Below are 24541 nucleotides of genomic sequence, written 5' to 3'. Positions count from 1 at the left end.
TGTGCTCGAACAGGAGAGCGCATGTGCAGCAGGGGGAGAGGGGAAGAGAGACAGACAGATGGAAAGAGAGACAGGAAGAGAAAGGGAGGGACAAAGAGGAAGAGAAAGACCGGCAGACGGGTGAAGGGCAGGCGCCCACAGCCGGGTGTGAGCGGCTCTGGGTGCGGTGTGGGCCTGGTCTCCGGGCCTGTTCCTGCGTGCCCGTCTGTGTGCGCAGTGGTCGGCAAACTCATCAGTCAACAGAGCCAGATATCAACGGCACAACGATGGAAATTTCTTCTGAGAGCCAGCTTTTTAAACTTAAACTTCTTCTAACGCCACTTCTTCAACATAGACTCGCCCAGGCCGTGGTATTTTGTGGAAGAGCCACACTCAAGGGGCCAAAGAGCCGCATGTGGCTCGTGAGCCGCAGTTTGCCGACCATGGCGTGTGTGCAAGGAGACGGGTTACAGGGAGCTCGTAGGTGCCCGCTGTCGGCGACAAGAGTGGGAGTGGCTGGAGCGGGTGATCCCGTGAACCTGCGTGTGCCCAGCCCCTGAGCCTGTGTGTGTGTGTGTGTGTGTGTGTGCGGTCACACTGTGTGTGTGTGTGTGCGGTCACACTGTGTGTGTGTGTGTGTGCGGTCACACACTGTGTGTGTGTGTGTGCGGTCACACTGTGTGTGCGCGCGCGCGGTCACACTGTGTGTGTGTGTGCGGTCACACTGTGTGTGTGTGCGTGCGGTCACACTGTGTGTGTGTGCGTGCGGTCACACTGTGTGTGTGTGTGTGCGGTCACACTGTGTGAGCGCGAGGGGCCAGCATGGAAGCTGCGGCGCGCTCACTCTGTGGCCGGGGGGTCCCTGTCTGTGTCCCCGAGGCCTTGAGTGTGTGTGTTGGGGAGGTGGTGGGGGGGGGGTCAGCGGCCGGCGCCACCGCCCGTCACCAGCTGGGCCCGGCCCCTTCACACCTCCCCTCGCACCAGCCCCCTGGCAGCCGCCCTGTTTGCAAACACTCTGTCTTCCTCTCCGCGCCCGCCTTGGCCGCCAGCCCAGCGCGAGGCTACAACTCGAGCTGGATCCGGTGTCACTCTCTCCTGGCCGGCCCCACACCCGGTGCCCCTGCTGTGCCCACGAGGCATCGCCTGAGGGGGGGACAGGGTGTGTGGGGTGAGTGACCCCAAGGGCCCTTTGAATCCAGGTTCGGTTCCGAGGACTGGGACACGGGCCCCCGACCCGGGCAACCCGGGTGAGCTTCCTGGAGGAGGGGTCGTGGGCGTGCATGGAGGAAGGGCATGATCAGGGCCTCCTGCCCCTTATCCATGAATCTGAAACAGATCCGAAATAGCCTGAGCAATGGGCCAGGAATGTGTCCCCGAAGAGCCAGAGGCGCCTGAGCGGGTGAGGCTGGGCAGAGGAGTGCGGAGGGCAGGAGGGCAGGGGGCAGAGGTGGCTGCAGACGGTGTTAATTGGTAGCAGCAGCTGAGGCTTAACTGGGAGGTGACAATGACAGGGATGGCCCAGGGGCAGGGGAGGACAGAGAGGCCCAGGAAGGGCCTGGGGGGGGGGGGATGCTGATTAAATATTCGTTAATTAAGTGACACCGGACACTCATTGTAATACTTAGTGCCCAGGAAGCTCCTCAGCTTCCACGAAGGCGTGTGGGCTCGGACCCTCAGAGCCATCAAGCCGGGAGGGGGGTGGGGTAAGGGGATGGGGGCAGTGACGGCCCAGCGCAGCCACAATGCCCGCCTGTGCCCGCAGAAGGTCAGGGCAGAGGTGGGACTCGACCCCGGGCTGACTCCTGTCCAGGGCTCAGCTCTTTTTAAAATATATATATTTTTATTGATTTCAGAGAGGAAGGGAGAGAGAAACATCAGTGATGAGAGAGAATCATTGATCGGCTGCCTCTTGCACGCCCCACACTGCGGACTGAGCCCACCACCCAGGCCTGTGCCCTAAATCAAACCGTGACCTCCTGGTTCAGAGGCCGATACTCAACCACCGAGCCCCGCCGGCTGGGCATGGGCTCAGCTCTTCAGCGGCAGGGAGGTCCTGTTGCCATCAGCGGGTGAAGGGGCCCTGTGCAGGGGTGGGGGGCGGGGACAGGGAGGCTGGGAGTGTGAGCACGAGTGTGTGTTACCACGAGTGTGTTCGCGTGTTTGTGTGACAGTGGGAGTCTGCGGTGAGTGTGGAAGTGAGTGTATGAGCATGAGTGTGCATTTGTGTGTGAGAGTATGAGAGCGTGTGTCCGTGTGAGTGAGCGTGCACGTGAGAATGTGACAGTGAGGGTGTGAATGTGAGACTGTGAGTGTGAGAGTGTGAGTGTGCATTTGTGTGTGAGAATGTGGGAGTGAGTGTGAGCAGGTGGATGGAGGGAAGGGTGAGTGTAACTGAGTGTGTGTGGGCACATGTGTGTGAGAGTGAGAGTCATGTGAACATGTGTCTGTGTGTTGGTGAGGGGGTCACATGTCCCCTGGAGGAGACTGCAGTGGGGGCACCTCAATGAAGACAGAAAACGGGGCTGCGAAGCCTTCAGACCCACTGAAGGGTCCTCGCCAAAGGCCGACGATGGAGTAGGGCGGGCGGGGGGCGGGGGGGGCGGAGAGGGATGTGTGGAGGCGGACGAGGGCATAGGGGGACAAATGGAGATGGGAATTGTTTTTAAAGCTGTCGGGGGGAAAGGCAGACGGTGGTGCATGTTGGCGAGGACAGGGACAAGCTGGCGGACTGGGAAAAGGGGGCGGCCCCGGGGGGGGGGGGGACAGCGTGCCCCTCCTCTACGTGCGGGAGACCGAGTTCCCATGTGGCCCAGCAATTCCGCTCCGAGGCGCCTGCCCCAGCAATTCCGCTCCGAGGCGCCTGCCCACCAGAAAGGAAAACGTACCTCCGCGTGACTGTGCACACCAACGTTACTCACCGTAGCCGAACACCGGAAACAACCCAGATGCCCACCACAGACGGGTGGGGACACTAAGTGGGGTCCCCCGGACACTGGAATATCACTCCCCCACGAAGAGGAAGCCCAGCCGTGCGCGGCAGCACGATGGACCTCGAAATGGGAGAAGCCAGCCGCAGGAGACAGTCTGTGGCAGGATCCCACCTTCGTATCCGAAATGTCCGGAATAGGCAAGTCCATAGGGAGGGATTAGTGACTGAGGGGGGGGGGGGGCGGGGAAGAGGGGAGCTGGGGAGTGATGGCTAATGGGTACAGGTTTTCTCTTTGGGGTGGTGATGGCGGTGGAAAAGTTATAAAATTAGATTGTGGTGAGTGTTGCACAATTCTCAGAAGATATTAAAAACCACTGAATTGCAGGCCCCGGGTGGTGTGGCTCAGCGGCTAGAGCGTCGGCCGGTGCACGAAAGCGTTTCGGGTTGGATTCCCGATTAAGGACACGTACCTGGGTTGCAGGTTCGATCCCTAGAGGCAAACAATTGATGTGTTTCTCTCACATCCATGTTTCTCTCTCCCTCTCTCTCCCTCCCTCCCTCCAACCCTCCCCTCCACTGTCTTTAAAAATAAATAAATAAATAAATAAATAAATATATAGAAAACAAACCACCCTGAATTGTACATGTGAAAAGGGCGGATGTTGTGGCATGTAAATGTCGCCCCAGTGAGGCAGCTCAAAAGCACAAACCAAGCATTTCCCAGGTGCCCTGCTGTGGCCTTGATCAGATTTTCCCTCGCCGAGCCTCTAATCGCCATTAAAAAGAAAAGGAAAACCTGACCTTTTTAAAAATATATATATATTTTATTGGTTTCAGAGAGGAAAGGAGAGGGAGAGAGAGAGAAGCATCAATGATGAGGGAGAATCATTGATCGGCTGCCTCCTGCACGCCCCGCACTGGGGATCGGGCCCGAAATCCGGGCATGTGCCCTTGGCTGGAATCGAACCTGGGACCCTTCAGTCCACAGAACGATGCTCTATCCCCTGAGCCAAACCAGCCAGGGCCAGGGTTTCTTAATTAAAAAGACAAAACCAGGACAGCCAGTGTGGCTCAGTGGTTGAGCGGCGGCCTATGAACCAGGTCAAGGTTGGATTTGCAGTCAGAGTACATGCCCCTGGGTCCCCAGTAGGGGGCGTGCAGGAGGCGACCAATGATTCTCTCATTGATGTTTCTCCCTCTCCCTCCCCCTTCCTCTCTGAAATCAATAAAAAAAGAAAAGATAAAAAGTGTTTTCCTTCTCCACTCTCTGTCTCTACCCCGTCTCCTCCCTCTCTCTCTATCTCTCTGTATCTCTGCATCTCTCTCTCTCTCTTCGTCTCTCTGTCTCTGTCTCTCTGTGTGTCTCTCTGTCTCTCTCTCCATCTCTCTGTCTCTCCGTCTCTGTCTCACTCTGTCTCTCTCCGTCTCAGTCTGTCTCTCTCCGTCTCTGTCTCTCTGTGTGTGTCTCTGTCTCTGTCTCTGTCCGCCTCTCCACGTGTATATAGGTATTAGTTGCTGAGCGCAGCTGTCGCTGGCAGATCCTCAAGGGCGCGGGATCGAGGACCGCGGCGCCTGCCAGCGGGCGGGAGGCCGGGAGCCCGGCCAAGGTGCACACGGGAGCCCGGGCTCCGAGCGCTTCCTTGTCCCGCCCAGGTCGCTTACAAAACACAAAATCAAAAGCCAGAACGTCAGGCGACGCCACACCCGCAGGGCACCCCTGCTTGCGGGGGAGGGTTTGGGGGAGCAGGGGGGCGGCGCCTGGCGGGGCCTCCGCAGACACTCTGCGGGCAGCTCAGGGGGTGCAGCGCGGTGCACAGACCCGCGGGTGACGTCGGCGGCCGCCGCGAACGGCCCGGCCACGACGTTCACAGGCAGCACCTGACCCCGTGGGTCCTGGAGGCCTGAGCTCCGCTTTGGGACCCGCTGCAGGGCAAGGCCCCTGCTCCTGGCCCCGGGGTGGCACTGGGGCGCAGGGAGCTGGGAGGACTCGGGGCGGAGCTCTGAGCCCACATTCCAGCTAAACTGCGTGACACGGACCTCGGGACCACTTGCTTCTTCGGGGTTTTCTTCTTATTTCCGAGGGGAAGGGAGTGGGAGAGAGAGAAACATCAATGATGAGAGAATCATGGGTCGGCTGCCTCCTGCACGCCCCACACTGGGGATCCAGTCCTCAACCCAGGCATGTCGCCTTGACCGGAATCGAACCCGGGACCCTGCAGTCCTCAGGCCGACGCTCTATCCACTGAGCCACACCAGCCAGGGCCCTTCGGGGGTTTCCTATGGGGAGGTCAGGTCGCCCGGGAGGGTCTGGGTCTCCGGTCCGGGGCGCACCCTCTGCTCCTGGGTGTTTTCTCTGCATCTGCCCACAGCTCGCCGGGCCGGGCCTGCGCGGCTACTGTTCTCAGCTTGTTGCGAGCTGGCGGGCACGGCCGGGGCTCAGCTGTCCCGTGGGAGGTGTCTGGGGTCAGAGCCAGCCGTAGTGGGGGCTGGCGACCAGCCTGGCCGCGGGCCCGGGGGCCAGATGTTCGGGCTTAGCAGCCTGGCCAAGCGGGGATAGAGTGACCAGCTAATTGAGCACCGCTTCTCGGGGCTGGCAGGAGGTGCCGGGGGCGGGGGACCGTGGGCCCGAGTGCCCGCCAGCCACGGGGACCCCGGCTCCTGCAGAGGGGCCCGGAGCCCGCACCCCCGGCGGGGCCGTCTGGGGTGACCGGGAGCCAGGGTTCGCCCACTCCCCCGGGGACAGGAAAGGAGAGCTTTAGCTCCCCAGCTGGGGCGCATCCTGGGCGCCCCGAGGACCCAGGAGGGCGAGGGGAGCGCGGGCAGGAGGCCCCCGGCCCTGCAGGTCAGCAGTTATTTAAGTCTCAGGGCTTAGCGAGGCCCGGGAAACAGGAACCCGCTGCGTGCTCCTGCGCCTGTTGGCGGGGCGGACGGTCCATCCATCAGGACCCCCAGACAGTGCCCCCCCCCAGCGTGTAACTGGACCCCGCTGGCCTTTGCAGGGCTGCGGGGGCGCCAGCTCCCTGACCTTCCAAGACCTGTGAGCCAGGCTCGGACCGGCCAGTGGAGAAACAGGCCAGCGGTGGCTGCCTGAGGCGGCAGGAGCCAGGCCAGAGGAGGGGGCCGCCCAAGCCGGGGCCCAGGACACGAGCTGAGGCCCGGGGAGGGCCAGGGGCCACCCGGGGAGGGGCCGGCTGGGAAGCCCATCCCTGGAAGCCCAGGCTGGAGTCCAAGCAGGGAATCCACGCCTTTGGGGCTGAGTTCCCGCTCTGCTGTGTGGCCTGGGGCAGGAGCAGACCCTCTCTGTTGCCTCCTGAAGTGGGGACCTGTGGAGAGCGGCCACAGGGTTTGGACAGGTTCAAACCGCGGGCTAATGAGAGGGCACAGTCCTCTCATGACCACGTGCCAGTCCCGGCATGGAGGGCAGAGCCCTCCCCGCACAATCATAGCCAACAGCACAATCAGTGGTTGTGAGCTTGAATCTATGGTCCGAACACGTGGCCCCACGTGCCTGAGTGACGTGGGCTTGATAGAGTTCAGGTGCATGTAGTTGAGTCGGATCGAAACCCAGGAGAATGTTGTAAACATCTGACCACGCCCTTCCTTTGCCTCGTGGCATCTGCTGTAAAATAAAGACTCGGCTTGTCGTCCGTGGCGCTGTCGCTAGCTCTCCATCAGAGAGGACAGTGTCCTACTGGGACCCAGCTTTCATTCTCTTGTCTGTCTTTTCTAATCCTTCACCGCCCCCGCTCAGGCTCACCCTTGGCCGTGCTGGCGCGGCACAGGGACCGAGTCCCTCCCTCCCTGGAAGGGCTGTGGGAGGACGGAGGTACGGAGGGCACACAGGAGCGCGGCCAGGACATGGCCTTGAACCCAGGGGAGCTGGCCTCGAGCACCGACTATCTTACAAGCGACGGCCCTGGGTCAGACCAGCCTGGGTGCCCACGTTCCCCGTGACCTGAGCTGTGACGTGGGGATAAATACGGTGATACCGTCACATGATGAGCGCGCATCCAGCGCCAGCCCTGAGCCGCGTGCTCTCAGCACGCACCCACTCGTCACTTCCCCGTCACAGGAGCCCAAGGTTGCCCCCTGGCGCACTCAGGGAAGTGCCGACCCAGAAGTTGAGCAACCGGCTCAGGCTCACACCCAGGAGGACTCCAGCCCAGGCACTCAGGCACCTTCTCCCACGTTCACACCTCTCTGCTGAGCTGCGGGGACAGGGTGCTCCTCGGCGCGTGTTCATGAAGGGAAGATGACCTCACACGCCCGGGCTCAGGTGCTTGGAGCGGCGTCCCGTGCGCCAGACGGCGCGGGTGCGATTCCTGGTCAGGGCAGGTGCAGGTTACATCCCCCGTCCGGTGTGTATGTGAGGCAACCGATGGATGGATCTCTCCCATTGACGTTTCTCTCTCTTCCTCCCTCTATGAAAAGAAAGCCAAGTCCTGAACGCAGAGCCGTGGGAAGTGCCGACGAGCACTAGTCGTCGTTGTAAGTAATGCTCTCATGCATTCAGCAGGCCCCTGCAGGGTGTGCAGTCCGGGGCCGGCCCTCTTGTTCACATCCGTAAACAAGACGAGGGGTTCTGCCCTCAGGGGGCTTCGTCAGCACTGTTACCACGTCATGACCGTCTCCATCAACATCCCTGTTACCTCATGGCCATCGCCATCATGATCATCTTCAAGACCATCATCACCACTACAGTCATCTCCACCACCATCACCATGATCATCATCACCACCACCATGATCCTCTTCATCACCATCATCTCCACCACCATCATCACCACCATCACCATGAACATCATTGTCATCATCATCTCCATCATAGCCACCACCATCACCACGATAATCATCTTCATCACCAGCAGCAGCAATCATCACCACCACCATGATCCTCTTCATCACCATCATCTCCACCACCATTATTGCCACTGTGATCATCTTCATCATCACCACCATCATCATCTCCACCACCATCATCACCACCATCACCATGATCATCAATGTCATCATCTCCATCATCACCACCATCATCACCACGATAATCATCTTCATCACCATCCCCACCATCATTATCCCCATCACCATCATCACCACCATCACCTCCACCACCATGATCATCTTCATCACCATCATCACCACCATCACCATGATCATCTTCATTACATGATCACCACCATCAAGTTCATCACCATCATGATCTCCATCACCATCATCACCACCATCACCTCCACCACCATGATCATCTTCATCACCATCATCACCACCATCATGTTCATCACCATCATCACCACCATCAACCTCACTAGCATCATCTTCACCGTCAGAATCACCATCATCACGCTCATCACCATGATCATTATCCCTCATCACCTTGCAGGGTACCTTTGCTATTCACAAAGGGATCAGCCTTGTGATTCCATCTCTCCGGGGTTCCTCCAGCCCCAGAAACATCACCCACGTCTGGTTTTTAATGCGATACTTTGGTTTCCTTTTCGGTTGGGAGCGTCTCACACCCTCCAGTCCCAGAGCGGGTCACACGTCTCCCCGGAGCGGCCTCTCTTCCTCCTCTGGGGTGGTGGTGGTTGGGGCAGCTGTGCTGGGGGGCCAGGCGGCCTCTGCCAGTCTCTTCACAACCTCGCTCAGCTGCCCCAGGCCCTGGGCGGCCTCCAGCAGCTGGGTCAGCCCCAGGCCCAGGGCGTGGCGCTCCTGCTGGTCCCGCTCCAGGGCCAGGGTCAGCCCCTGCAGCTGGCTGCCCACGTCCCTCACGGCGGCCACCAGCTCCAGCAGGGCAGGCGGCTCGCAAGCCATGACCCTGACAGGGGGCACCGGGGCCTCACAGGGGCCCAGGGGGCCTGGGCTCTGGCCGGGGACTGGCCCCGGGGTGAGGTTGTCAGGAGGAGGTTGACCTAAGGGGCGGGCCGTGGGGGGCAGGCGGAGGTCGGGGCTCACAGTGGGAGCAGAGGCTGCGTGTGGGGTCTGAGGAGGGGGAGGGGCTGGCCCGTGGCGCTGGCTTCTGGGTGGCTTCAAGTCCTCCGTGGATGGGGCGTCCATGCTTGGGGCGGGCGAGGGGCTGGAGGGGTTGGACTCTGAGTCTGGAGAGGGCTCTAGGCTCGATATGTGGGACGGGGAGGGATGAGAGGCCCCCATGAAGGTGGACTGGGGGTGCAGGCTGGGCTGGGCTGTTGGTGCTGGAGTGGGGGAAGGGAATTCTGTTTGCAAGGAAGTTAAATGGGACTCAGTGGTGACCACAGGGGTTGAGGTAGGCCCAGGAGCCAAGGCGGGGTGAGTAGTGGGCGTAGGGTGAGGGGTCGTGGTGAGGTGGTGAGAGGTCGTGGTGAGGTGGTGAGGGGCCGTGACAGGGTAAGGGATTGTGATGGGATTAGGGGTCGATGTGGGGTGAGTGGTTGTGGTGGAGTGAGGGGTCGTGGTGGATTGAGGGGTCGTGATGGGATGAGGGATCGTGATGGGGTGCGGGGTCGTGGTGGGGTGAGGGGTCGTGGTGGAGTGAGGGGTCGTGGTGGGGTGAGGGGTCGTGGTGGGATGAGGGATCCTGATGGGGTGCAGGGTTGTGGTGGGTTGAGGGGTCGTGATGGGATGAGGGATCGTGATGGGGTGCAGGGTTGTGGTGGGGTGAGGGGTCATGGTGGAGGGAGGGATGGTGGGGGGAGGGCTTGTGGAGTGGCCTGGGGATCCCGAAGGTTCTGGGACTGTGTTGGGGTACAGACTTGTGTCAGATCCGGGGGTCAGCTCTGAGGTGGGGGAAAGGCCAGTCACAGCAGCTGGTGCAGAGGGGTCAGAGGTCAGTTCTTTGGGCAAGGTGGGCGGTGGGGTGGGAGAAGCCTCAGGGGTCAGCGCCGGACCCACGGCGGCCTCAAGGGTGGACCCAGGCCGGCCGGGGGTCACGGTGAGGTCAGCGCTCTCCCCGGAGGCGGGGTCTGGGCTGGGCGGCCGCGTGTCCGCGGGGGGCGAGGGCGCCTCCGTGGAGGGTGAAGCTGCGTGGGCGGTGAGCCGGGGCGCCGCGTGGGCGGTCACTGGGGGGCCCGGGGAAGGGGCGGGGGGCGCCGTCCTGGCCGCCGTGGGCCGCAGCCGGCGCTCGGGCCCCGGTTTCTTCCCAGGACCTGGAGGAGGAAAGATGGACAGCTGAGGTCAGTCTGCCCCGCCCACCCCACGGCCAGGGATAGGACGGCCAATCGGAAGGCGCAGAGCCTCGTGACGTCATCGGTCGCCGGCAGATTCGCCCCGCCCTATTGCTCCCTCTTCCCCCGCCCCGTCCCCGCCTCCGATGTCTCCAAGCGCCCCCTGGCGGCCTGCACTGCAGGAGGATGCTGGGATGATGTGCGGACAGGGGTGGGGGCATGTGGGGGGTGGGGGTGAGAAGGTGGGTGGGGAAGTGGGGGAGATGGGAGGGGGAAGGGGGAATGAGGGGGTGGGGGAATGGAGGGGTGGGAGGTGGGGAGGATGGGGTGGGGGATGGGATGCGGGAGGGGGCAGAAACGTGGGGGGATGCAGGATGGAGGCGGGGTGAGAGGGGTGTGGAAGCCTGCGAGAAGAAGCGGAATTCGGAATCCGGAATCCGGGAGAGGTGGGGAATGTGGGGGTGTGGAGGGTGTGGGCAGGACGGAGGGGGCGGAGGAGGCGGAGGGCAGGGGGTTGCAGGGGGATGGGGGAGGGTGTGAGAGGTGCCTTTAGGTGCAGAAGCAGGAGGGGTGGTGCAGGAGGTTGGGGGGTCTCAGTAATCAAGGTACATGTGTTTGTGCCGAATTTTAAACAATCAAAATTAATGCGAAACATCTACGATACGTCAGCATTTCAACCCAAAACAAGACTGAGGGGCGAGATTGGGGGGCGCCCGGTGTGGTGGGTTGGATCCTGTCTTTATTTAAAATGTCGACATTTTGTTCACTGTGGCTTATTTTTCCATTAATTTTGAATTTTAAAACTATCGTGTTAAGATTTTACGGATCCTGGTTACTGAGAGTTTGGGCGCCCTCTAAAGTTAGGACCCGAAGAAGAAGCCTCATCCTCTCCCAGGCTGGGCGGCAGCCCCGGCTCGCAAAGGGTGCTGGTTCGATTCCCGTCAGGGCACAGGCCAGGGTTTCAGGCCTGACCCCTGTCGGGGGCGTGCAGGAGGCAGCGGATGGACGTTTCGCTCTCACATCGATGTCTGTCTCTCCCTCTCCCTCCCTCTCTCTCTAAAAAGAATAAACTATTTTGAAAAAGTTAACCCCCTTTTCCAGATGAGGGAAAGCAGGCCAGGAAGGTAAGTAACTTGCCCAAAGTCTCTCACACACACACACGCATACACACATATATACACACATACACATATACATACACATGCATACACACATACACACACACACACACACACATACACACACACAGAGAGTTTGCCCGCTGCAGGGAGAAGATTTGAACCCAGGTCCTTTGTACTCAGAGTCAAGGCCATTGAGTATTACTTTCTAGTGACGGGGCGTTTTGCGGTCCCGCGCGGTGACTGAGTCCTTCAAATGTGCCTAATTCCACTCAGGACCGCAATGTTCCCTTTTTCACATTTTTGATTCGGTTAAGTTTGAGTCACCACCTGTGCTGGAATCGCCAGGGCAAGCATGCCAAACTCTCGGCCCAGCCAATGTAACGGCAGGTCAGAAACGTTTCAATAAGCATTTCGTAACTTGCCCTGACCGGTGTGGCTCAGTGGATAGAGCGTTGGCCTGCAGACTGAAGGGTCCCAGGATCGATTCTGGTCAAGGGCATGTACCTTGGTTGCGGGCACATCCCCAGTGGGGGGTGTGCAGGAGGCAGCTGATTGATGTTTCTCTCTCATCGATGTTTCTTATTCTATTCCTCTCTGTGATAAACCAATAAAATGTTTTTTAAAAAATAATAAAATCAATGATAAGAATCATTGATCGGCTGCCTCCTGCACACCCCACCCTGGGGATCCAGCCTGCAACCCGGGCATGTGCCCTGAGAATCAAATCATGACCTTCTGGTTCATAGGTCGACGCTCAGCCACTGAGCCACCATTTTCTTATGCTTTGTCCGAGTGACTTGCACAGAATAGGTTAGGGTTTCTGAACCTGCGTCATTGGCATTTGGGGTGGGATGATGCTTCGCGGGGGGCTGCCCTGTGACTGGTTGTGTGACACTATCCCTGCCCACCCCCCATGAGGCTCCCAGTCGTGACAGACAATCCAAACCATCGTCAGAGAGTGTGCGTCGCCCCAGGTGAGGAGCACTGGTGTAGGTGGTAGCCCTTGTTTCAGGGTACACCTCTGCTGGGTCTTTCTGGGGTAAGGCTGGGTCTCCATTGGGGAGTTTGGGGTCCATCTCTCTACCCCACTAGCATCCTCATCCCCTCGCCCTGGCCACGGGCCTCACCTGCATCTCCGCGAACCCGTGGAGCTGGAGAGGGTTCACCGGGGCTCCTGGTGGTGCCGGTGGTAAGAGTGGGTGCAGGCGCGCCTGTGGTGGGGGTCCCCTTGGCCACGGCCTCTCCTGAAGGCGTGCCCCATGTCCAGGAATACTCAGAACTATCCTCGCCGTCTGCAGAGATATGGAGAGCTGGGTATCCCCCTGGATTGAGAGCTGAGTCCCCCCTGGATGGAGAGCTGGGTGTCCCCCTGGATGGAGAGCTGGGTCCCCCCTGGATGGAGAGCTAGGTGTGTGTCCCCTGAATGGAGAGCTGGGTGTCCCCCTGGATGGAGAGCTGGGTGTCCCCCTGGATGGAGATCTGGGTGTCCCCCCTGGATGGAGAGCTGGGTGTCCCCCCTGGATGGAGAGCTGAGTCCCCCCTGGATGGAGAGCTGGGTGTCCCCCCTGGATGGAGAGCTGGGTGTCCTCCCTGGATGGAGAGCTGGGTGTCCCCCCTAGATGGAGAGCTGGGTGTCCCCCTGGATGGAGAGCTGGGTCCCCCCTGGATGGAGAGCTGGGTGTCCTCCCTGGATGGAGAGCTGGGTGTCCCCCCTGGATGGAGAGCTGGGTGTCCCCCCTGGATGGAGAGCTGGGTGTCCCCCCTGGATAGAGAGCTGGGTTTCCCACTCCCTTCCTCTCGCTCTAAAAAAAAAAAAAAATCAATGGAAAATATCCTGGGATGAGGATTAACCCAAAAATAAAGTAATAATAATACGAACAATAATAGTAACCAAGGGGGCCCAAAGGAATCACACAAATCCTTAAAGCTGGAGACCTTCCCAGCTGCAGTGACAGAGAAAGACGGGGAGACAGATGGGGGGGGGGGGGCGCGACAGAGGGAAGCGGCTGACAGAGGAAGGCCGTGACCCAGGGCGTGTGGTGGCTCCCAGAAGTGAGGGGAGGCCAGGGAACCGTCTCCCCGCAGCCCCAGAGGCTCGGGCCTGTGACCCACAGAATCGCAGAATGTGGGGGGGGGGGGGGGTAGGGGCGCAGCCACAGACACCGACTCAGCCAAACACGGCCGAGCTGAGTCTCGGGGAGAGGACAGCGTCCTGGCCGGCAGGACCACCCGCCCGCTCCGGCCTCTGCTCCCCTGGCGGCGCCCTCCCTCCCCGGGTCCTCCTGCAAACCCTACATCTCCAGCGTGAGGGTGCCCTGACCGCCCAGCTAAACCAGCACCCTGCCGGGACCCGCAGCTGGTGCTCATTTAGGGCAAATAACTCCAACAGCCAGCGCTTTGCGGTTCCCCACAATTTCACACAGTTTGCTCACTGCCTAGGGGCCCGGGGGTCCCCCGGCTCCCCCCCCCCCTCCGCTTCCCCCCGGTAGTGGTAATCCTGTGGGAGCCACAGCTGAACCCCGTGAGTTGGGTTGCAGGAGGCAGCTGATTGATGTTTCTCTTGTGTAATTACTTCAGTAATTTGGTAATCTTTCCCAGTCTAAGGAGCAAAACGTGTATGAAATCGTTTAAAATGGATCTCAAGCCCTGGCAGGTTTGGCTCAGTGGATAGAGCGTCGGCCTGCAGACTGAAGGGTCCCGGGTTCGGTTCCGGTCAAGGGCATGTACCTCGGTTGCAGGCACATCCCCAGTAGGGGGTGTGCAGGAGGCAGCTGATGGATGTTTCTCTCTCAGCTGGTGGCAGGCTCGATCCCTGGTTGGGGGTTGGGGGGCGTGCAGGAGGCAGCTGATTAATGATTCTCTCTCATCATTGATGTTTCCATCTCTCTCTCTCTCCCTTCCTTTCTGCAATCGATAAAAATCTATAATAATCTATAATAATAAAAGCATAATATGCTAATTAGACTGCACGACCTTTCGGATGAAGCTGGGGCTGTGAGGGAAGCCCGGGTCCCGGGTCCCGGGTGCCAGAGGGAAGCCAGTGCCAGCAGCCAGCAGCCGAATTTCGTGTATCGGGCCTCTAGTATTTTTTTTTTAATATTTTGATTTTTTACAGAGAGGACGGGAGAGGGATAGAGAGCTAGAAACATCGATCAGCTGCCTCCTGCACACTCCCCACTGGGGATGTGCCCGCAACCAAGGTACATGCCCTTGACCGGAATCGAACCCGGGACCCTTCAGTCCTCAGGCCGACGCTCTATCCACTGAGCCACACCGGTTAGGGCGGGCCTCTAGTGTTTTTAAAAAATAAACTGGATCCCAAGCATGGCGCCTGAGTTCAAGTTTACCCTCTCTGAGCCTGGCTGAAACCGTGCCCAGCAGTCAGGAAGCAATCCTGGACTCCCTAAGGCAGTGGTCGGCAAACTCATGAGTCAACAGAGCCAAATGTCAACAGTACAACAATTGAAATTCCTTTTGAGAGCCACATTTTTTAAACTTAAACTTCTTCTAACGCCACTTCTTCCAAATAGACTCGCCCAGGCTGTGGTATTTTGTGGGAGAGCCACACTCAAGGGGCCAAAGAGCCGCATGTGGCTCGCGAGCCGCAGTTTGCCAACCACGGGCCTAAGGGAACCCTGGAGCTGTTTGCTTCAGAAGCAGAAACGGAGGCCCAAAGAGGCGGAGTCCTGTTTTTCAAGGTCACCTTGCTAGTGAGGCTGGAATTCATGTCAGCTGTCCCTCCCACTCGCCACCCACAGCATCCCCGCCCCTCCCTCCCTCCAAGTCGCCCCATTCTGAGCTCGCACGTGGGACTGTCCGGATGTCCCCGGCGCGGGGTGCAGCTCTGCACGATCTGCGCTGAGCACTGCCTTCTCCCTGCAGGAGGGACAGGGACTCCCGCCCGCCGGGACCGGCCTCCCGCACAGCTGCACGCCCAGCCCCTGCCGTCCCGCCGCGAGGGGGCGCTGTGGGGTAAGGAGGCAGGGCCCGGAGGCAGGGAACAAAGGACCCGGGATCCAGGCTGCACGGCACCCCGCAGCATCACCTCCAGGAACTGGGCAGGATAAACCCTCCTTCCCTCCCCGCACAAACGGCAGAGCCTCCGGGGCCCGCTCCTCTTCCCCTTTCCCCAGCACAAACCCTCCCTGACCCCCACAGCCACGCCGCGCGGCCACAGCGCGCTGCGCCGGCTTTTATTGCCGCGGGCGCCGCCAGCTGGCCAATCAGAGGTGCAGCGCGCCGGTGACGTCACGAGATGCGAGGCCGATTGACGCTAGCTCCTCCCACCCCTCCACCCTGCGCCCCGCCCCTCTGGCTCCGGGCTGCAGTGTGCGCATGCGTGCTGGGCTGGTGGAAAAGGCGGGAAAGGAACGAGGGGCGTGGTCCCCCGGGGAACCGGGGAAGAGGCCGCCAGGCGAGGAATGGCGGGTGTGCGAGGCGGGCGACCAGGGGCAAAAGGAGCTGGAGGCGGAGAGATGCGCAGCCGCAGAGATGGAGGGAGAGAGACCGGGAGCCGGGGGACCCTGCCGGCCAGGGCAGGGGTCAGGCTGGGGACAGACCCTCCATGCACGTGTCCCCCCACCTCTGAGCCACAGCCCCACCCCGACCAGAGCATGCGCTTGGAGAAGGGGTTTGAGGAAGCCAAGGTTGGGATGATCACGTGGGCACAGGGTGGCCCCCGGGCCCTGGAGTCCGGGTCTGGATCAAGGGTGCAGGCTTGGGTATCCCAGCAGAACCCCAGAGGCCCCAGTATGTTACTGGGGGGACATGGGCTGGGGCTGGGCTCAGCCCGATCTGTTCTCAGAGATGCAAGGGGTCCCCTCTTGCAGGCTCTGGAGGAGAGCCAGAGGCGGGGAAGGTTTTAGGGCCCCTGGAGCCGAGGGAGCATGCTCGGGGCCAACTCATCAGGAGGTCTCTGTGGAAACCCTGTTGGGGGGTGCATGGAGACCCCGCCCCCGCTGGGCACGCTCCTCACCTGGGCCCGGGAGGCGCCTCATCTCCGGGGAGGGGACCCCAGGGCTCCGGGTGCTGCCCCAGGAGACAGTGTGTCCAGGCGCCCCTGAGGCGGGCGTCCCCTGGGCCAGGTCCTCTTCGGAGGGGGGGTCCCAGGTCCAGGCGGGATAGTCCTCCTCGTCGGCGTGGCCTTGGGAGAAACCGGGAGCGGTCTGGCCCCGTCCTGCCTCGGAGGTCCCCGAGCAGAGTCTCCCGAGCGCCGGGGCCCGCCCCCGCCCCCAGTACCAGTGCAGGCCAGCACCACGTCCTCCTCGTGGCCACAGTTGTGCTGCCCCCAGGCCCCCGCGGGGCAGTCGCTGAGCGAGGCCTCCGTCCCTTTGCAGCCCACGTCATCCAGCCAGATGGGCCCGGTGCCGGGGCCGTAGTGGGTCTTGCCCACGCGGGGCCGGACGCGTCCACAGCCCAGCTCCCCGCAGGCCACGGCGCTGTCCCGCAGGTCCCAGTTGTCGTCGCACACTGTCCCCCAGCGTCCAGCGTGCCACACCTCGAGCCGGCCGGCACACCGGTCAGGCCCATCGGCCAGCCGGACCCGGAAGGGGCCTGCAGTGGGAGGCCCCGGGTCAGGAGGGGTCACCTGGGGTCAGCCTCGCCCCTTCACGTGCCCTCCACTCACCTGACCCCGCGGGGGAGCCCCCGGTGGGGGAGGGGGCTGGGCCTCTGGATGACTCTGCAGGGCCTTCTGCTGGGCTCTTGGCTGATGGCTCCACAGAGGGTGGAGGGACCCGCTTGGCGGTGGCCTCAGGGGCCACCTCTCCGGGATCCTGAGTGGTCGGCACTGTCACAGTCTTAGAGGTTCGCTCCCAGGAGGCTCGGGGGGTCGGCGTGGTGCTGGTGTGGGAAGTCAGCTTGTGGGGGCCCTCGGTGGTCAGGGCTGCGGTGGCCCGGGAGGTCAGTTCTGGGGGACCCCGCGTGCCCGGGCCCCTGGAGTGTTTAGCGGTCGGCGTCCCGGGGGCCGGAGGGGTCGGCCGCTTTGGGTGCTTGGTCACCCACTTCTTGGTGCTCTTGGGCATCTTCCCGGGGGCCTTGGTGGTTTTCTCGGGGACACTGGGGCTCGGCCCTGCGGAGGGCTTGGTGGCCAGCTCCCCCGGGAGCCAGGCGTCCGGGTCTCTGCCCAGGCCGGGGAGCCAGCTCCAGCTGAAGGGGTCTGAGATGGAGTCCAGGCCGGGGGTCCCTGGAAGGAGGAAGGGAAGACAGGGAGAGTGGCTGATCTCGTCGGCCATGCCCCGCCCTCCTCTCATCTCCCCTCCCCAGTCAGTCACCAGGCTCCCATTCATTCATTTTTTTATTTTCATATTTAAAATATATATATATATATATATGTGTATATATATATATATATATATATATATATATATATATATATATATTTTATTGACTTTTTACAGAGAGGAAGGGAGAGGATAGAGAGCTAGAAACATCAATGAGAGAAACATCGATCAGCTGCCTCCTGCACACCCCCCACTGGGGATGTGCTCGCAACCAAGGTACATGCCCTTGACCGGAATCGAACCTGGGACCTTTCAGTCCACAGGCCGACACTCTATCCACTGAGCCACACCAGTCAGGGCTAAAAAAATATTTTTATTGATTTCAGAGAGGAAGGGAGAGGGAGAGCGTTTCCTCCCATAGACCTTCCCTCTGGCTTCTCTCCCTGTCCCCGTGCCCCTACGTCCCCTCCCTCTCATCCTGGGGAGGACAAAGCTCCCTCTGTGTGGGAGACTTCCCTGACTTGGGCAACTCTGCCACTTGGTTGCTGTGTGACCTTGGGCAAGTTCCTCAACCACTCTGTGCCTCGGAGTCTTCATCAGTAAACCGGACCTAGCGCCCGCCAACCTGGCCTTCCTGTGCGGTGTGAATGCAGCCACGTGTGGGCAAACACGCAGCCCAGGGCGTGGGCACAGCAGGCAGGTGCTCAGTGGACATGCCTTCGGATGCCAGTTCCTGCTCCCGCCTCCAGGAGGCCCTCCGGGAGCCGATGGCTGGCAGGGGCTCCTTACCAGTGCACGTGACGCCAACGTCCTCATTGTGGGCGCAGTTGTGCTTCCCCCAGGGAGCGGCAGGGCAATCGAAGAGCGACGCCTCGCTCCCCGCACACCTCACGTCGTCCAGCCAGATGGGGCCGGAGCCCCAGCCGAAGCGGCCCGCCGAGGGGTCCGGCTGCCGAGGCCCCCCGCAGCCCAGCTCCCGGCAGACCACAGCGGAGTCCCGCGCGTCCCAGCTGTCGTCACACACGGTGCCCCAGCGCCCGGCGTGCCACACCTCCAGCCGGCCTGAGCACCTGCTGGGCCCGGCCACCAGCCGCAGCTGGGGGGAGCCTGGGGTGGGGGAGACCCAGAGAATTAGGGTTGAGGAGGCCTCTGCTGTCTGAGCCCTCCTTCCCCTGCCGTCCCTCCCTCCATGCTCCCTCCAGGCAGCAAGCATTTCGGAGCCTGGCTGTGCCATCGGCACTGGCACGGAGATCAAGGGCCAAGCGGAGCGTGGTTCCCGGGCAAGCTCAACATAGAATGGCCCGGTGATCCAGACATCCCACTCCTAGGGACCCGCCCACCAGGGGGACGTGGTTTTCAAACAGACCCCGGAATGCAAAGGTCACAGCAGCTCTGTTCACAGAGCCAGAGGCTGGGGAAGTCCTAAAATTCCACCCTCGGGTAAATGGCACACAGAACCGGGCCCATCAGCACAACGGAGTATTACGCAGCCAGGAAAAGGGAAGGAGCCCTGGCTGGTGTGGCTCAGCAGATAGAGCGACGGCCTGTGGACTGAAGGGTCCCGGGGTTCAATTCCCATCAAGGGCACATGCCGGGTTTGTGGGCTGATCCCCAATAGGGGGCGTGCAGGAGGCAGCCGATCCATGATTCTCTCATCATTGATGTTTCTATCTCTCTAAAAATCAATAAAGTTAATAATAATAATAATAATGCCTAGATTTCCAAACACAGCCATGGCTGACCCAGTCCTCCCAGGACCTGTGAGCAGGGGGCGGTCTTCAGAAAGCATGTGTATTTCAAGGCCGGGCCGCAGGGCCTAACGCGGTGCGGCCTCCTCCCTCGCACCAGGCCTGGCGCCTGCCCCTCTTCCCCTCCTGCTGAGACCTCTGAGCAGAGGGAAGGCACTGCGGCCCCTGGGGACGGAGTGGGGTGGGCGAGCAAACAGGAACTAAGACCCTGTTTGGGGAGCAGGACTGACTCACCAGCTTCCGGCCCAGGCTCCCAAGGGGCCGTGGGGGAGGCCAGCGGCGGGGAGATGTCTGCGGTCCTCGAGGCGGGGCGCGCCGTGGGGGGCGGGGGCCTGGTCGAGTCGTTCCTGGACTTGGAGTTGTTGCTGCCCCAAGAGGAGGCCGTGGGAGGGACGTAGGCGAGAGGCATCCCTGGGGGGGCAGGGCAGGGAGGAGGGGTCACCACCTCCCCACGCTGCCCGTGCCCTGCCACCTCCGCTGCAGACCCCGCCCTCCACCACAGGCCCCGCCCCCTATGCAACAGGCCCCGCCTCTCCACCACATGGCCCCTCCCCACATGGCCCGCCCTCCGTCAGGCCCCGCCCTCCACCACAGGGCCCCGCCCTCCACCACAGGGCCCCGCCCTCCACCGAAGGCCACGCCTCTCCACCACATGGCCCCGCCCTCCGTCAGGCCCCGCCCCTTCGCCACAGGGCCCCGCCCTCCACCGAAGGCCCCGCCCCTCCTCCACGGGCCACCCAGGGAGATGAGGTTTCACCGGTGGGATGGGGCAGGCAGGAAGTGTGAACCCTGGAAGTGGGGGCGGGGGTACCGAGGGAAACACAGCCCCCCACCTGGTGCCCTCCACGCGCCGCGCCGGGAGCCCCTCACCATCGCACACGGCCCCCGCGTCCTCGCGGTGGTGACAGTCGTGCTGGCCCCAGGGCCTGGCCGCGCAGAACCGCAGCGCCGTCTCGTTCCCCCGGCACCGCAGGTCGTCCAGGAGGATGGGCCCGGCGCCCTCCCCGAAGAAGGCGCCCCCGGGGGCGGCCAGCGCCCCCCCGCAGCCCAGCTCGCGGCAGGCCACCGCCGCGTCGCGCAGGTCCCAGGCGTCGTCGCACACGGAGCCCCAGCGCCCGCCGTGCCACACCTCCAGGCGGCCCGCGCACCCGTGGGGGCCGTCGGCCAGGCGCAGCCGCGGGGCGGGGCCTGGACGCGGGAGGGAGAACAGACGAACCGTGAGGCTTCCGCCCGATGAGGCTGGACGTGCGGAAAGGGCTCCTCCGAGCCGGGAGGTCCCTCGCTGAGAGCGCACCCCTCGCCCCTGCCTGCCCAGGGGGGGCGCGGGAGGCTGGCCGGGCTCCCACCCCGCTGCCTCCTGGGAGGCACCCCCACACACACCGCGGGGACCATCCCTGTCTGAGGGCGCATCCTGGGCGCCGTCCAGCACATCTGCCCGGCAGCCCCGGCGGCGCCCAGGTGCCGTGAGGCCAGAGGCCTGCAGACCTGGCTCGTGGCCCGGGGCTGGCGCGGGGGGATCGTGCCCCCCTCTCCCTCTTCTCCCTGAGAACTAACTGCTGGTCCAGACAGTGACTTCTGGTTCTAGGGAGCATTTATGTTGGGGTCAGAGCTGGACGCCACTGGGGGGCGCAGTGCATCCCTACCTGCCAGTATTGGGGCGGGGGGTCACCCCCACTCAGGGCTCCAGGGCAGAGAACGCCTGCCTGCCTGCTGCCCCTCCTATGGGCAGGCGCTCCCTGCCGCGTCTGAGAACTGGAGGTGTTCAGGCACCTGTGGCTCCCTTCTCCCCGACAGCATGGCGGAAGCCTCGACTCCCCTCCCCGGGAGGGGGCCCCGCTCTGGCCCCCCCCCCCGGTGCTTCCCACCCTGGGCAGGTGGAGGGACCTCTCATCCGCCAGCCCCCGGCCCTGTGCCCCCCGCCCCAATGGCCTCGGTCCCCACCACCCCCCACCACCCCCGATGCGTCAGAGAGGGGAGACACCGCAGACCTGACTGAGGGGGGCTGAGGGGGGCTGAGGGGGGCGGGGGGACCCGGGCTCCGGGCCGCGGACGCACCTGTGCAGACCAGCCCCGCGTCCTCGCTGTGGTCACAGTTGCTCCGGCCCCAGGGGCTCCGGGGACAGTCCCGCAGGGCCTGCTCTCCGCCTCCGCAGCCCACGTCGTCCATCCACACGGGCCCTGAGCCGGGGCCGAATCTGGCGCCCCCGGGGGCGGCCAGCGCCCCCCCGCAGCCCAGCTCCCGGCAGGCCACCGCCGCGTCCCGCAGGTCCCAGCCGTCGTCGCACACCGTCCCCCAGCGCCCGCCGTGCCACACCTCCAGGCGGCCGGCGCACCCGTGGGGGCCCGCGGCCAGGCGCAGCCGCTCTGGGGGACAGACAGGGGCCTGCTGAGGCAGCCGGAGGGTGCTGGCCTGAGCCCCCTGCCGGCCAGGCCCCAGGGGAGAGCGGGAATCTGAGTGGGGGGTGGGGCGGGGGGTGCTGGGAGCAGACACCTGGGGGCCTGGTCGGTCAGGAAGGGACCCGGCCTGCCTCCGAGTCCCGAGGGCCACAGGATTTTGTTGGTTTGCTTTTAGCAGTTTTTAAATTGGATTTTAGAGAAAGAGGAAGGGAGAGGGAGAGGGAGAGACAGCAACATGGACTGGCTGCTCCTGCATGCGCCCCCCTCCCGCCCCCCGCAGCCCAGTCATGTGCCCTGACCGGGGATCAAACTGGCAGCCCCTGGGGTCCCGGGATGATGCCCGCCCTGGGTCCCACCGGCCGGTGAGCGGGGGGACACCTGCCCCCATCTGGGCCTGGGGGTGCTCACCCTGGCGGGGGCCTCCGGCCGTCAGCAGCGGGGCCCTGGTGGGCTTGGCCTGCTTGGGCGGCCGGGGGCTCTTCTTCCGGGGGCTGCTCTGGGGGGTCCCAGCCGGGCGGGGCGCTGGGAGGGAGACAGCAGGGAGGGCGGTCAGAAGCCACTCACCCCTCCTGCCTGGGGCTGTGAGGGGACCTCCGGGGCTCTGTCTGTCTGTCTGTCCCAGGGCCGTCCGGGAAGGCCCCTCCCCTGGCTGAGCAGCGGGGGGGGGGGGCGGGCGGGCGGCTCACCATGCGTCACGGGGGGCTCCTCGGAGCTGGGGCCCAGCTCCCCGGGCAGCCCCGGCCAGGGGTCCCCGACCAGGATCGAAGGGGGACCATCCGTGTCCCTGGAGTTAGCCACACGCTGACCTGCGGAGAGCCGTGGTCTGTGGGGTCTGGCCCCAGAGAGGCCGGGGGGCCCTGGGGCCCTGGAGGGAGGGAGAGCCCCGGCCCCTCGAGTGACGGGGCCGAGACTCGGGGTCCTCACCTGCGCAGACGGCCCCCGCGTCCTCCTCGTGGGAGCAGACGTGAGCCTTCCAGCCCCGGTGGGGGCACAGGCCCAGCTGCCCCTCGCCGCCCCGGCAGGCCAGCTCGCTCAGCCACACGGGCCCGGCGCCCTCCCCGAAGAAGGCGCCCGCGGGGGCGGCCAGCGCGGCCCCGCAGCCCAGCTCCCGGCAGGCCACCGCCGCGTCCCGCAGGTCCCAGCCGTCGTCGCACACGGTCCCCCAGCGCCCGCCGTGCCACACCTCCAGGCGGCCCGCGCACCCGTGGGGGCCGTCGGCCAGGCGCAGCCGCTCTGGGGGGCGGAGGAGAGGTGTGACCTCGGGGGGGGGGGCGGGCTGTCCTCAGGGTGGGGCTGCTGTGGGGACCCCCATCCTGGGGCCAGGAGAGCAGGGTGAGCCCCTGGTCCCTGTTGTAAGCGGGTGGCGGGTGCCTGGGCGGTTCTGGGGGGAAAGGGGCCTGAGGTCACACCCAGACGGGGCGGGGAGGGGGACAGGGTCCCGGGGGAGGGCAAGGCCAGGAATGGGTGGGCTTGGAGCTGGGCAAGGCCAGGAGGGGCAGGGGGGCACTTACCGACCGCCTGGATCCCCATCAGAGCCGCTGGGAGGGAGGGGGAGGGGGTGACACAGTGAGGGGCAGGCCCAGGGTGCTCTCTCAGCACAGGGAGCTGGCCACACACACGCGCGCGCGCACACACACACACACACACGCACACACACACACACATGCACACGCACACACATGCACACACCTCTGAACCAACCTCCCGCGAGGACTCTGGGCCAAGACGGGGCCCAGACGCCTCAGGTCACGGCTGGGGACCAGGCCAAAGGTCGAATGGTGGGTAAACCCCACAAGGGTGAGGGCTGCTGGGGGCGTGATGGGGGGCAGGCAGGTCCCTGGGGCTCCGAAGGCGGTGGGGCTGGGGGCGCAGAAGGCTGGGTCCCGGGGGGCCAGGCGGGAGGCACATGTCCTGCATCCCCGAGCACCAGAGATGGGCCCCGGAAGTCTGAGTCCCTCCAGGGATCAGCTCAGGGGTCAGAGGGCGGGGCCCAGGCCCCGAGGCCCCGAGGAGAAGGGGTCACTCACCCAGCAGGCAGGCCAAGACCCTCATGTCTGCAGAACCCGGGGCAGGGATGGGGCGCGAGGGGGTGGGAGCAGCGAGGGGAGCGCAGCGGCCACGGGAGGACGGGACGGGGACGACGGGGACGACGGGGACGCGCCCGCCCAGGCGCCCTGGACCCGGGAGGAGCAGGCAGGAGCCGGATGCTTTGCCAGGAGCAAGAGAGGCTGCCGGGGAGGCAGCAGGGGACAGGAGGGGGCGGGGAGGGGGCTGGCCGCGGCCGCGGCCTGGGGAGGAGGGGGGTTGCGGGGCGGGAGGGCGGGTGTCTGTCCAGCTGCAAACACCCACACAGACGCCAGCTCCCCGGGCGGGCGGGCGGGCGCAAAGACGCTCAGGGGACGGACGGAAGGACGGGGCGCACGTGGAGGCCGCGTGGGCAGGGCGCCCACCCATCTGCCTGCTCTCCTCTCCGGCCAGGGAAGCGTGGGGGGACCCTGGCGGAGGGGCCGGAGGCTGGGTTCACAGGGGCTGCTGGGCTCGGGAGTCACGGTTCAGCAGCAAGAGGGCTCCCAGCCAGACAGCAGGAAGGACTTCCTGGGCCGGGAGCGGGGACTGAGAAACCCTCTCCACTCCGCCGGCTGGAGTTGGATGCAGGGCCCCATCTCCGGGGAAGCGGTGGAACCTCTGTGCCCCCCCCCCCACTTCCAGGGAAGCAGGGTGGTGGGTGGCAGACAGAGAAGGGAGGTCGAGGCGGCGGCTGCACTCACACCCGCGGCAGGCGGCGGGAGGCGGAAAACTTGGGTAATGGGGAGGGTGAGTCAGCCGGCTGGCGAGGAGCGGGCGCTGTGAGCTCATCACCCCCCCGGCTCCCAGGCCCGCACCCCCGCCGACGATTAATGTCAACTCCGAGGAGGGAGGAGCCAGACAGAGGAGGGCGCGGAGACAGCCTGGAAAAGGCATCAGAGAGGGAGCAGCTTCAGGCTTTATTAACAACCGGGCGTAAAAAA

General features: G+C 63.6%; 1 protein-coding gene across 2 annotated transcripts; it reads right to left on the bottom strand.

Annotated features, from left to right (window-relative positions):
* Nucleotides 1-8301: 8301 nt before the first annotated feature.
* Nucleotides 8302-23987, bottom strand: SSC5D (scavenger receptor cysteine rich family member with 5 domains; the record flags this gene model as incomplete). Of its 2 annotated transcripts, XM_079800113.1 has the most annotated exons (14): nt 8302-10028; nt 12295-12459; nt 16143-16310; nt 16406-16720; nt 16794-17351; nt 18178-18495; nt 19371-19547; nt 20007-20324; nt 21192-21500; nt 21942-22055; nt 22220-22339; nt 22458-22766; nt 23045-23071; nt 23561-23987. In XM_079800113.1, 14 exons carry the CDS (start codon nt 23985-23987, stop codon nt 8443-8445), a joined length of 4911 nt encoding a protein of 1636 aa, XP_079656239.1. In that variant the 3' UTR covers nt 8302-8442. The 2 variants fall into 2 exon arrangements, with proteins under 2 accessions (XP_079656239.1, XP_079656240.1); XM_079800114.1 differs by lacking the exon at nt 16406-16720 and having other exon boundaries at nt 8303-10028.
* Nucleotides 23988-24541: the final 554 nt, after the last annotated feature.

This window comes from Cnephaeus nilssonii (assembly GCF_951640355.1).
Source record: "Cnephaeus nilssonii genome assembly, chromosome: 20".
Taxonomy (NCBI): Eukaryota; Metazoa; Chordata; class Mammalia; order Chiroptera; family Vespertilionidae; genus Cnephaeus; species Cnephaeus nilssonii.
This window is presented reverse-complemented; position numbering and strand designations above follow the sequence as displayed.